The sequence below is a fragment of the Temnothorax nylanderi genome, unplaced genomic scaffold (genome assembly GCF_030848795.1).
Source record: "Temnothorax nylanderi isolate EJ_2023f unplaced genomic scaffold, tnyl_v1.0 TNYL_tig0039_pilon, whole genome shotgun sequence".
In the NCBI taxonomy this organism is placed as follows: Eukaryota; Metazoa; Arthropoda; class Insecta; order Hymenoptera; family Formicidae; genus Temnothorax; species Temnothorax nylanderi.
Window position 1 is genome coordinate 716,641 of NW_027249101.1, and position 13,585 is coordinate 730,225.

Here is a 13,585-nt window from a genome sequence, read left to right on the forward strand (position 1 = left end):
TTGATATTTAATCAATTGAACTATATATATTTAGTAATAAATTATTACATGGAATATATACATACAAAGTAGTACGAAAATTTTATTATTAATGACTTATTAATAATGACTATTATTAATTTTGTAACAAACAGGACAATTGCAAATTTAAAAAATTTCATTGTGCTAGTATTTACATATTTACATATCGACCTATTTATGTATTTACTTGATGTTCGCATGATGTTGTAAAAATACTTCAGCTTGATGGATTCCCGTCTCGTAAGCTCCGTGCGTTGTCGAGTAGAACTCGTCATGCGTAGCTTCGCCGGCGAACAGTATGACTGGTAAATTCTGCCATATTTGCAAAAATTTATAAATTAGACGATAATTTTTTTCGTAACTTCGCGTTATCTTAATAACATAGCATCAAAAGTCTTGAAAATCCATCACACAGATCATTGATATCTTTTAGGACTATAAAATTTAAGATTGAAAAAATGCGTTGTACGATAATCTCACCTTTTTTCTCTTCGTGTTATTTTGCAACATTGTTGCCCAAACTGGCTCGGCCAATGTTTTAGGCGAGACGTTATCCTTCTCGCAGCTCTTTGTGATATGACTATAACCGCCTCTCACGTATCTATTCCCGTTCCATTTGGTTCGGACGCATTTCTTTACTGGTGGAATATTGCGACACCGCAAATAACGTGTCAATAGGTTCCTGCAATCTTGTGCAATTGTCTCCTCCGATAAATCCTCGACGATACACGCACCTCGCCCACCGACCCATACTATAAGAGTGGCCGGATGAGTCGGCAGGACGTCAAATCCTGTGAGGTCCTTGGTCCATTCCGGCAAGGATTGATGATCGGCGTCCCTACGCCAGAGCAACTGGAAACCGTTCACGCCGTTTTGCCACCAAGGTTCGCCGAAGTCCAGGAAAATCTTATTGATGGTTCCGAAACCGAGGTCTTCAATAGCGACGCTCAGACGACTCGGTAACAGCGGCTGGAACATCTTCCGGTGGTTCTCTTTTAAATAGCCGAGCGAGCAAGTGACTATGACCGCATCGGTGAGAATTTGCGTCCCTTCGGAAGTCTTTACAATGATTGGAGAATCGTTTGGACAGTCAACGGAGTCCCGCCAGTGAATGGTTTCCACGGGGGTGGCTAAACGCACTTTTCGCTCATTCAGATTGTCAACGAGGAGATTCGTCAAGGAACTGTAACCGGACTTGAAGAGCAAATGTTCCGGTCCACCAACGTACTGTGGAAATCATTGTTGTTTTTATACAGTGCCCCTATTTCTGAAACGTTGACTTCAAAATTGAGTTTACCTTGAACTTCCCCCAAAGAATTGCCGATAAATCGTCCAACGAGTGGCAGCAGTTATCCACCAGGAGAAACCGTACGTTCCAATCGAAAATTTCCTCCTTCATCTTCTTCTCCATCGGAGAATCGTCTCTTTCGTGTAAATAATCCTCAAACCTACTTCTCATGATAGAACCGATATTCTCCTGCTTCTTCAGAGGCCATCGAGATTCGCAGAGATCGTCCGAGACGGTTCGCACGAGATCGTCGACTTCGCGAACCAAGCTCTCGTTCATGATCGTTCCATCGTCGCGCAAGAAAATTCCATCGCCGTCCGTGCCTTGAATGTTCGACAGTAAATCACTGTTGAGACAATACTGAGCAAGCCTGCTCTTGTCACCGTGCAAAAATTGTGCCCCGCAATCTATCCAGCCATTACCCCATGGAACGGAATGAATTCTTCCTCCAACCACGTCTTGGGCTGTGAAATGACATAATCCGGAAAATGTTGTTTTATTTTTATCTTTTTCTGTATTCAGATCTATTTTTCTATCTCATATAAGTTTTTATACTATTATTTATTTATAATGTTGTCTTAAAGACTAGTCAGATCAGATTGAATGAAAAATTAATTAATATTAAATTTTTCAGGAATATTATGTGCGTGTACCTTCGAGGAGAAGATAATCTGTAAATCCCGCATCCTCCAGAGTTTTCGCCGCTGCCAATCCTGCAATTCCTGCGCCTACTATCACGACTCTCGTTCTTTCCATTCTTCTCGCGCTCGCGTCAATCTCTATCCGCAACGCTTGGTCGAAATTGTCAATCGTCAGTTGATCTAAGCGATCGCACGTTCTATGTCATCCGAAGAAATTAGTCTAAATCTTACAATTAGATAAATACACACAAATATATACACATATACACGGTGTGTTATTTTCCTACGAGTTTTAGTACCCTAACTTTCTATTCTATAAAAGCTACATATAAGTAAACTGCACTATTTATTTGAAAATAGTCTCGCTGTAATAATGGTCTATAACAAAAGACACGAATAATAAATACATACATAATAAACACAATAAATTAATAAATAATAATAAATACGAGTAGTATTCCTCTCACTAATAACGTTATGATATGTAGTTCATGTAAATTATATTTTCCCAAATTTTACATCAATTTACACAATGTTAAAATTTACATTATTATAATGTACAAAAGGTAGTTTTATACAAATGTTTACATATTTTATACAAACGTTTACATCTTACAAACAAGTACCGTAGTCACCCATGCCTTAAATATATTCGCCTGTTGCGAATATTACAAAGTGTAAAATAGTTTCCCGTAATCCGTTCATTATGAGGGTGTAGTTGTAGAAGATGTAGCTAGAGGTGGGCGTTTAATTGCCTAAGAAAAAGCATGCAATCAATGTAAATATAATTGCAAAAGTATTATTGTGCAAGATTTAAAGCTGATATGTTTAAAAGTAACAATAAATTAAGCAGAGAAACCTACTTCTATTTAAAAAAAGTTTCATATGAAATAAAATATACAAACATTAATAAGCTAGACATAATAACGTAATACAACACAACACGAGATCATGCAAAAATAAACGGAAAGGATTATTAATTTATTATGCATTAGATATGATTCCACAGAGATACATTACATCCTTTATAAACTAAATTTTACTTTACAGATCATTCCCTTTTTTTCATTAAATTTTATTAAACTGGAAAAAATCACAATTTAGTGAAAAATATACTATAACAGTTTTGATTTTAAAAAAAATTAAAAATGTTGTGGCAAAAAATGTTTAAAGAATCGATTTTTTCGCAATTTTTTAAAACGTATTTGATTAAGTAAAATAATAATTAATCAATGTGATAAAAATGAATGCTTTAAGCGTTATTATAATATTGTATTTATTACGCTATTGATATTAAGCTTTAAATGAATTTCAATCGACATAATCTTACCTTTCAAAGTTGATTAGTCTATCCGCTTCGCGGAAACCAGTTTCCACGGCGCCGTGCACAGTGGAATAATAATGATCGTGCGTAGCTTCTCCAGCGAAAAGAATTATCTAATCATGATTAATTTCGTCAATGTCAATAGTCTTTCTTTTACAATACGATTCAACTTATATAAGATAAAACTACATGACAGGCTAAGGCTAAAAATAGAACATATCTTGAGTTGTTGACAAAATGAAGAATCAACATAAAACGATGAGGAGACTAATTATAATGTGTCAAATAATGAAAAATATTATGTTATCTTTATTTTGGGATACATACAGGTTTATTTCCACTCATAATTGGTTCGGCCAGATCGCTCGGTTTTACATCCATTTGTTCGGAAACCATGCTTTGGAAACTATACGAGCCTCGAAAATGTTCATCGGTATACCATTTAGATCTAAAAGTTTAAAAAAACAAGGCAATATAGTAAGGCCATAAATTAAAGCGGATCTAATTATTTTTCTTTCAATCAGTTCCAATGGAAAATTAATAATAACCTTAATATTCTTGTTGGTTTCACAACATTGTAATGTTCTCCCAATGATTTATTTAACAATAAATACAATCCGTCGTATACGTCAACATCCGATAAGGTTTCTATGTGTCTCGCGTTTTTTTCAGCTATCCAAGCACATAAAAGATTCGGCTGATAAGCCACAGTGAAAAACGAGAACACGTCACAGAGCCACTCGCTACTCTAAAACAAATATTTGACGAGATTAGTAAAAGGATAGGAAGAAAATCGTCTCGAAATTGACTTTCAAACAAATTATTCGTTATAATCTGCAAGCTTAGATAGGCATTCGGAGACATTCTTAGATTAGACACTCGAATATTTGCTTACTTGGCCATAGGTTTGCAAGAATTCCTCTTTAACTTTTTCTGGCCAGATAAAATCAAAGCTGGCTTTATCCTCCGGCCACCATCTATGCGGAAATTCAAGGTAAACCTTGTTCACTGTTCCAAAATTTAATCCCTACGATATAATGATGTTAATTAACATCAACATACACATAACATGCCATTTTATTTTACAGTATTGTATTGTTAATAAAACCTCTATCGCCCGTTGTTTCTTCTGCGATAAGGGTGGCACGAACATTGTAGAATGTTTCTCCTTCAGAACACCTAGAGACCCAGTGAATATTACATGCCGCGCGGAATATTCGCATCCATCTCTGGTAGTCACCGTCACGTTCTCGCCTGAGCTATAATTGATAGTTGCCACAACTTTTCCTAACTCTATCCTTTCCATCACTGGCAAGCGCTCCTCTGCGTTCGGAATATTTTGCTAATAAAATAATCACATATGCTTGATTAGAAAAAGAGATTGCTAAAATAATTGGTAAGATATGCACTAATAATTCATTACTTTATTAAAACGTATTAAAAATGTAGTAAAATGCATTAAAAATATATTATACACTGAACATTAACTTAATTTTCAAATAGCGTATAATTTTAATTTCTATTTTATATAAATTTTTATATATTATCCGTATATAATCCTTTTTTCTTGTTTTATAAAATTTGTATTTTGTAAAATAATGTTTCTAGTCGGATATTCAAGTGATTTCTTACCATTAACAGATCCAAAATCGTTTTATAGCCACGATCTTTCCAGTTCCACGTAGGATCGCCTTCGCACTCCCAGTATTCTGCCATAGCTTTCGCAGAAACGTCAAACCATGTGTCGCTACTTTGTAAAGAGTTTTCCATCTTTTCTATCCAAGCTAAATAGTCAGCAACTCGAGTACGATTCATGAAAGGGTTCTCGTCAAAAGCTTTATAATATCTACAACATTAATGTGTGTGATAATTAAATTAATTATCATAATGTATTACCATAATATTAAGTCACTGTCCAATTTATACCTATACACAATATTTTATTTTAAATATAGAAATAAATGTAAAATAATGAAATAAATTGCAAATATTTAAGATATCTTTTCTTTTATCTTTATTTCTTAGCTGTTACAACAATATTTTATATACATTACTCTGTTAAGCAGCATATTTAATTTAACTTTGCACCCACGATTTTTATATATCCACTGTGCTTATGCTTACATACTCAAAAAAAGATTATTTAGCAAATTTATTGGATCATAAGCAAATTTTGTTGAATAAAGACAAGAATTCTTATACTTCATAATTTCCTCTAATTCAAATTTTGAGCGGGTAGATAACAAGGATGAGTCATCGTCAACCTTGTACTCAACTGTAGTAGTGTGGTGGGGAGGAGCACTGACTGACACCAGTAGCATGTCGCAATCATTCTGTCACATATGAAGATAGCATAGCCTCTAAATAATATTTGGATTCTAATGGACTAAGTTGTTCAATTTGAAATCTATATATTTTTTATATAAATCTTGAAATATTTCAGTCATGGAAATATACTGTATAGTCTGTGCAAATCATTGCAAAACCAACTACGACGGTAATACAATCAAATCCTACTGATAACTTTTATTGCCAATAAAACTCAGCAAGGCACAGTAGGATGTTTGCAAAAAGGTAACAACATTTCTGAATCTTAGATTGCTACTAATTTTACTATCATCTCAAACCTAATAGAAAATTGATTTCTTATAAACTTAGATACTATTAAATATTATACAAGTGAGTGTCATCTTGAGAAAAATGTGAACTTCAACGAAAGGAATAATTCTAGGAAAGTAGATCCAGAACTGGAGAAGCTGAGAAACGAAGTGGAGACACCACCAGATTTGGATACGACCGTTGCGAATATCCAGAGAGAATCATCGCGCGTTCACGCTGCGTACTTGTTCGAGCACATTGGCAAGGCTACACTGCAGAGACTATGCTTGCTGCTGAGCTCCACAGCAACAGGGAAGATTTACGACGGATGGCAGGAGTTTGCAGCACACATGGGCTTAACGATGGAACAGATACGCGTAAGATTATTAGAGAAATGAGAATTATAATAAGTATGCACACAAATTCAAATCATACATATATTATAGAATAATAATAATAATAATAAGTACAATATTATACCGTCATTTTATTGCTTAGTGCATAGATTATGACTTCAAAGGGCTCCAGGATCCAACGTATTACGTGCTTTTGACTTACGTGCAGTCTCCGGAGGCAACAGTGGACAAAATTCTGAGTGCTTTGCAAAAAATGCAACGACTCGACATAATAAACCAAATTAAGGATCATGTGCACGATCTAGTCAATGTTGCGTCGCAACATGTCATAAGCCATGATGGTAGAGTAAAGAACAGTAGCATGTTTTTCTTGGCGTTACAGAATAAATTATGGATTAAAGTCAAGTTTGGAAGATAAAGCTCCAAAAATGTAATAATTATATACACTTAATTATATTAATTATTCGTTTTTCATTTAGGATCTGAAATAATTCAACCTGGACATATGCCAAGAGCACCATTAGTCCTGAGTCCCATTTTGACAGTAGAATGCAAAACCGGAATGCAAGAAAGTGAATCAATGTACACACCACAAGATAATCAGCAGAAGAAGGTTGCTCGACTAATTTATATATTCATGAAATTTTGCTAACAAATAGCAAGAATTTTAATCAAAATTTTTTAAATATTATATTTTATCATATCAGCATGAACAAACATATGGCTGTATAGTTATGCTGACTTTTGCTCATGACGGTTTGCCAACTGCTGAGTGCATCACAAAGATATTCAGGTCTAAACAACCACGAATAGGCGTGCTTATGTTGCAAGAACAAGAGAAACACGTCTATAGTAGAGCTGAAGAATTCATAGACGATTGTTTCAATCAGGTAAATTAATTTCTCCTTCTTCTTTGATGTCTCGAGTTGAGACATAGTCTTCCAGAGAAAAACAGTCCTAAAAGCACTTTGCCCAATCTCCAATCTGAAGAACTGAACTTTAAACATTGAAATTGATTTTTTGAATTCTGCTAATTTTATCAATTTTTTTACATTAAGTACTATAATTTAATCTACTTTTAGGTAGATTATGTTATACCAATACTAACAAGAGGATACATTGAAAGGATCAACAACCCTGTGAAAATGCATGAACAGATGCATAACAAATTGGATACAAAATATTTGAAGTACATATATTCCTTGTTGAGATACGAATACGTAAGAAATCAATGCTGCAACAATCGTGTGAGGTACATATAAATTGATGAGTCTCTGATAGCAAATTAGTAAATAACAAATATTCGATAAATCTTTGATAAGCGTTTATGATATATCGCTTATATTTGTTTACAATTAATGTGAAAGCACACAGAATATGTATGACAAATGCCTTTGTTAATTTGCTTTTGTTTCTGTTATCAGATGTATTGTGCCTGATAAAGATGTTTATACGATTGTGCAAGCAAGTCTGCATCCCACGTTGCAAGCGTGGTTTCGTGAAAGTGATATTGACGATTTCGTGAACAATATTCTCTTCCATAAAATTTGACATGAAAACCGTGAGTGTTTGGATGAAAATAAAAATTTCAGCAACTTTTAATGGCTCGTATCTTTTTAAAAAACCTTCTATAATCTCTACAATACCTAATATCTATAAAATTTATAATATTAATCATTTTTTCGTATAGGTATAATATTGTATTTTAATTGTAAGTTAAATTTGGAGTAAAAACTTTATAGGCTTATAAAGTACAAGAATTTCATAAACGGCTATTATAAATTCAAATTTTTGCAAGATCTTTTTGCAGCCTATTTCTCTTACGTTAACAAAATAAACGAACATGTTGCTCATGCTTTAACTTATTTCCCAAATGATTCGTATTGCAATTATTTAAATACATATCCTTCCTGGACAAAAACACAAGTACTCACTTCCTTATTAAGTAGTCTCCATAAGATCCCGTTACCTCTTTGAGATCCTCCGGTTTTATTTTATCCAGATTATTACGATAAATCCACAGAGCTGCGCTACTTTCCTCCATGGGCATTATTTCACCATTAACAGTGGCAAATTCATGCTTGGTGGGATCGAGCAAACCTGTGCCTGAACTCAGCAAATCATGTTTGGAGGCAAGATCAAACACCACGTTTCCAGATTCTCCATGGACCCATTGAGCGCCGAGATCCACCACATGCTCACCTGGAAATATTAAAGTACTCAGACTCCAAATTTTCTTAAATATCAAAAAAGTTAAAAAATTGCAAAATTGAAACTGTCTTGATATCCAAGACAACATGCGGAGCTAAACTGATTCAAAATCAATTAGGAAGATTATTATTTACCAAAGTCTTTGGTATTTATTCTGCCGCCGATTCTATCGTTGGCCTCTAGTATCACAAAGTCGCTCACTCCTCTCCTCAACAGCCTGGAGGCAGCCGCGATGCCAGATGCCCCAGCTCCAACAATCACAATTTTTGTCTCCTTCGGCATGTCGCAAGCCCCTGACGATTGCGCTGAACCCAACAGATTTACTGCACTGTTGAAGAAATGTCTCTGGGTATTGTTGGGAACAAACGTGAATAATGATCTTAAACGAACTTGAATTGGCTCAAGCAGATAACGCATCGGATTAGTCAAATCGCTGGTTAAGAAAGATCAGTGTTATCTCAACCAGGAACAAAGCACACATTGGCAATTTGCAATCTTCTCAGATAGCTCCTATAAAATAAGACACGCGAAATTTTACCTCCACAGATTATTGTAAGAAAGTTACAAAGAGAAAAAGGAATTCGAATAAATTATTTTGTTCCTTCTCGTGTGTTTGTTTATAATTTTTCTAATTTAACTCCGGCGTTTGGGCTACGCGTAACCTTACTATCCAACACTTCGCACACACCTGATTAATTTTATTTAAGCGTCGAGCGCGTCGCAACGAATTTTTATTCAACACTTTGCGCTGGAACTGCGAGCGAATCGCGTCCTCGTTGAGGATGTCGATGTGTAAACCGCAAGACCGCAAGGCAGGAGGAGCCTTCGCCAAAAACACCCCGGTTTGTCTTCACGGAAGGAACAAATATCAACGGGCGACCGAGAGCGCGACAGCGAACGATGAATCATTCGAAGAACAAGGCTCTGCCAAACATCGGCATTCCCAACGATTGCCACAATTCGCTCGCATTCACACGTGTTCACACGTGTTCACCACATCACGCGCGAACGGACCGTACCGACCGACCTGACCGTACCGACCGAACTGAAGGATGCTGAAACAGCTGAAAGGTCTGAAAGAAAAGAACAAAGAAAAGAGGAAAAAGGAAAGGGTTGAGAGACGCTCGTACATGCGCAATAAAACGAGCGTCAGCAGACGCTATTGTGAATCACATGTGAGATACATGATGTATGTGAGACAGAAATGACAGAATGCAGCGGAAAAATCAAAATTATCTTAAGATAATAGCGCACACAATTCGGGTGTGTATTGTGCATGGTTAAGTAATTTAATTTTGGTATTTCTAATGAGTTATAAAGGAATATTACCATTTGCACTAATTGTGAGAGGGAAGTCCTTTACTAGGGAATGCAGCACAAAAATCGAGATTACTCCTGATGCGAGAACGCATAAATCCTCTGTATATTTGGTTTTCAGAATTGTTTGTGATTAGCATGGGGGGAAGGGTTTACAGATAGCCTACCTAACCTCCTACAATTTATTTTGTTTAAATTCATTTGGCTTAATTTTTATGTTATTATATTTTTACTGAATGTAACAAACGTACAATTCTTTTCTTACGAGTTTGAAGAGCGCATAAATATAGCACACATTATTATATAATTTATTCGTTAAATTTTAATCAAGTTTGGGGCTAACTAGGCAGACGTGATTTAAAGACGTTTTTACGAATAGATAACAAGCTCGATTAATTTTCAGCACTGTTCGAAATGGAAGGATAAATAGATAAATCTATCTTAAATGAATTATCATCATTGAACAGAAAATCAAGAGGCAATAATTTAAAGAAGCGCGAAATGAGTAAGAATAATTAAATACATATAAACATAAATTAAATGAAACAAATTATACTTATCAAAATTCAAAAAATATAAAAATATATTTGTTTGGAGAAAGACGTTTTATTTTATTATAGTTTTTAATTTGTTATATCTATATTGTCTGTAATATTTGTGTGCAACCGTTTAATTATAGGAAATACATTTTTATCATAGAAAAACAATAAACGTCTTCATAATTGTATCTTAAAAATATTTATAAAAATTAATTACTATAATCGTTGTTTGTTCCTGCTGAGATGAGTTATCATTAGTTGAATTAGCTTTATCGTATAGCATTTAATAATTCTTATATTTAATAAAATTTTAGGCGGGGACAGCCCAGTGGCGGAAACAATATTCTTCCGAGCTCGCCTCCAGCACTCACACATGTGAATGGCGTACCGAGTCTTGTGTGCAAGATCGGTCTCGTATATCCTCGCAAATGCTGCAACTATCGAGAGGGCAAGAGTTATGACATTATACGGAATTGCCCGACACCAGGCCATCTTTGAGGCAGAGGCGGTATATAAAAACAACGTTAGCCATAAATCGATATCTGAGAAAACAATGATATATGGAATCATAAAACAGTAAGAATAAAATCCTATGTGTAAATACATCATGAATATACAGTGTGAACACTTAAATATATCTCTTTTATGCCGTGCATATACAACTTGTAAATAGCTTCGAAACAATTTAATCTATCACTCTTATCTTTCACATTTTAGCTCGTTACATTTATCTCGCCACGAAATAATTTTTAAAAGAACACGAATATAAATTCAGTGGCACTGCACGTGCCAATTTACACATTAATTTGCATGATTGTATTTATGTCAGACAGTACAATGTTATCGCGGCATTCGAGGCTACATGTACAAATGGTGAGTGAAACTGTTTGCATTATCAGAAAATTGCGCGAAGTATAATGTGACTTTAGCTATATATATCGCTTCAAAAATATTGCCGTACAGTTTTGCAATATAACTTCTACTAAATTACGGAAATTTTTCGAACATGATTCATTTCTTATCTATGTCCAATTATAGCCCATTCTACAATAGCCGTAAAAGTATGTTTTAAGACGTAAGCAGTAAAAATTGACCAACTACAGTCGATCATTCTTGGATTGTAAAAATCCCATTAGTCAATAGCTTACTGCTTACGTCTTAACGCATACTTTACGGCTATTGTAGAATGGGCTTATTACAGGCGGATACATATAAGAGAGATCACGAGTAAAGATGCAATTGACATAAATTACATTATCGTATACATATACATTTTATGAATACAAAAATACGAATGCATAATGAACGAAAAAAGATTTACGATATTTCGAACTGACTATTGTTTAACACTAAGAAATTTCTGCATAATTTTATCGATCCGCAAGTATAAAAAGGTAACACTAAACAAGTAGAGGAGTCAATTTATTCGTTTCGCCAAGAACTTATTGGGTACAGAAATTACTAAATAATTTTCGAACTGATTATTATTTAATAATTAGTATTATCAGTTAGAAGTATGCGTATTTTTATGTTTTTGTCGTTAGTTTTCGTAGGCAAGATATTAGCTCTACCGACATATAAAAGACAAGTTCGGGTATGTATATTTTATTAAATGTTTTATTAAATATTTTATTAATGAGTGTGTAATCTATGATATATTATTTACAAACGTATATAATACGAATCACTATTTGTAAACAATTAGAAAAAATAACAACAATGTGTTCTTTTCTGGATTATTAATTCTTAAATCTTTCTTTTTTCCATATAGAGTATTTCGTTCTCAGATGATGCGTCAGTTTCTGCAGGTTTAGGCGGAATAGGAGGAAAATTAAAAAAGAATATTGGTGTGAAAGTACCGCACAGTTTATTAAATATATTTGGATTGAGCGATGAGTCAGATAGCAACGAAATAGGCTTAAATATCGAAGGTAATTAAACAAAAACTAATAATCCAAGTTTTATAATAAAAGAAATCTTGAAGGTTTGTGATATAATATATGATAGAGTTCTTAAGATGTGTTACCATTATCCATTATTTTGTACAATTATTAAGAAATGCCAATTTTATCACTTTTACAAGTGTTATTGTTATTTAAGTGTTATTATTAAACATTTCCTGCAGGAGGAATAGGGCTCAAGCCTAAATTGTTGCTTGGTGGAGATGATGCAGGCTTTGGAATATCGCTTGGCGGGAATGGCGGCTTGGATATTGGAATGTCGGGCAACCACAACAAGAGACCTTCAGAAAAAGAACACTCTGAACATGACAAATCCAAAAAACACCAAAAATCTGCAGAAGAATCTAATAGTAGTGGAATTTGGGGATCGATTACTCATATTTTAGGTGGAAACACTGAAAGCGACCATGCAGATCACAAGACATCACTTGATACCGATAAAATATCTGCTGATCTTGGCGGTGGGATATCAGCTGATGTCACAGGTAAAAAATATAGAGAACATGAAGAACACAAAGAACACCACACAAACCATAACGGATCGAAAGGACACCAAAGCTCAACAAGTATGAACTGGACTGCTAATAAACATTTAGAAGAAAATAAGAATAGTTATTGGGACGAAGGAGACATAATTGTTATACCACCCTCTGATAAAGAAAAATCAGATGAAGATGTCGATAGGAACGGAAATGATAACAGTCACGTAAAAAAATCATCGAAAGAAAATGAAATTAAAAACAGTGGAAAAAAGAGAGAGAACGGCAATGATATGGATAGAGGAGAAAATATCGCGATATTACATGGCAAGGACGGACAACACAGTGGCAGCGATAAAGGACATAGCAATAGAAACGGAAATAGTAACAGTCACGTAAAAGGAGGAAGGATCGTAATATCACACGGAGATAACGAAACCAAAGAGCAAAAATCGTCAAAACAGACTACAACTAAGAATAGTGGAGAAAAAGAAGGGAATAGCAGCAATTATGATAAAGGTGGACAATCTGGTGATCATGCAGGAGGTAGAAATAATGATGTAAAAAGAGAAAACACTAATCATAATAACGGGGAAGACGTGATTATTAACGGAAGTCACAGCAATGAAAACCGAAATAAGAATTCCACCGGACATGATGGTGTGGTAGGAGTAAAAAAATCAGATATAAAAAAGAATAATGGACCATTATGTAATTATGATGAAATTCTCAGTACTGGAAAATGTGGTAGCAACATTAAATCTACATTACAGCTCGTTCAAACGTTTATCCGCAGTTTCGATGTTATCGTTCATTTCTTATTAGAGGTAAAAATTTATTTCTCTTTTAC

At 34.5% G+C, this 13,585-nt stretch overlaps 3 protein-coding genes across 7 annotated transcripts in view; 2 read left to right on the top strand and 1 right to left on the bottom strand.

The window, feature by feature from the left end:
* Positions 1-13,585, bottom strand: part of LOC139771406 (spermine oxidase) — a 27,244-nt gene continuing 13,659 nt past the window's right edge. For 2 of the 5 annotated variants that reach the window (XM_071704137.1, XM_071704138.1), the window contains exons 2-13: positions 8,574-8,767; positions 8,163-8,430; positions 4,907-5,120; positions 4,383-4,616; positions 4,170-4,301; positions 3,823-4,022; positions 3,602-3,722; positions 3,281-3,387; positions 1,963-2,147; positions 1,319-1,773; positions 502-1,248; positions 1-333 (exon numbers count right to left, since the gene is read on the bottom strand). In XM_071704137.1, the coding sequence (XP_071560238.1) occupies positions 205-333; positions 502-1,248; positions 1,319-1,773; positions 1,963-2,147; positions 3,281-3,387; positions 3,602-3,722; positions 3,823-4,022; positions 4,170-4,301; positions 4,383-4,616; positions 4,907-5,120; positions 8,163-8,430; positions 8,574-8,767 (2,986 nt within the window). In that variant the 3' untranslated portion in view covers positions 1-204. Of the gene's footprint in view, positions 334-501; positions 1,249-1,318; positions 1,774-1,962; positions 2,148-3,280; positions 3,388-3,601; positions 3,723-3,822; positions 4,023-4,169; positions 4,302-4,382; positions 4,617-4,906; positions 5,121-5,550; positions 5,689-8,162; positions 8,431-8,573; positions 8,768-9,127; positions 9,453-13,585 lie in introns of those variants that run through there. The other 3 variants (XM_071704139.1, XM_071704140.1, XM_071704141.1) reach the window with 3 other exon arrangements.
* LOC139771415 (uncharacterized) lies at positions 5,709-7,830 on the top strand. Its single transcript, XM_071704162.1, has 7 exons — positions 5,709-5,848; positions 6,006-6,249; positions 6,371-6,569; positions 6,708-6,841; positions 6,936-7,118; positions 7,311-7,480; positions 7,653-7,830. The coding sequence occupies exons 1-7, from the start codon at positions 5,835-5,837 to the stop codon at positions 7,777-7,779; spliced, it is 1,071 nt and encodes a 356-aa protein (XP_071560263.1). The 5' UTR covers positions 5,709-5,834; the 3' UTR covers positions 7,780-7,830.
* LOC139771412 (uncharacterized) overlaps positions 10,009-13,585 on the top strand; it is a 4,001-nt gene continuing 424 nt past the window's right edge. The window contains exons 1-5 of the mRNA XM_071704155.1: positions 10,009-10,261; positions 10,610-10,871; positions 11,013-11,889; positions 12,067-12,226; positions 12,421-13,562. Coding sequence (XP_071560256.1) covers positions 11,812-11,889; positions 12,067-12,226; positions 12,421-13,562 — 1,380 coding nt within the window. The 5' untranslated portion in view covers positions 10,009-10,261; positions 10,610-10,871; positions 11,013-11,811. The remainder of the gene's footprint in view (positions 10,262-10,609; positions 10,872-11,012; positions 11,890-12,066; positions 12,227-12,420; positions 13,563-13,585) is intronic.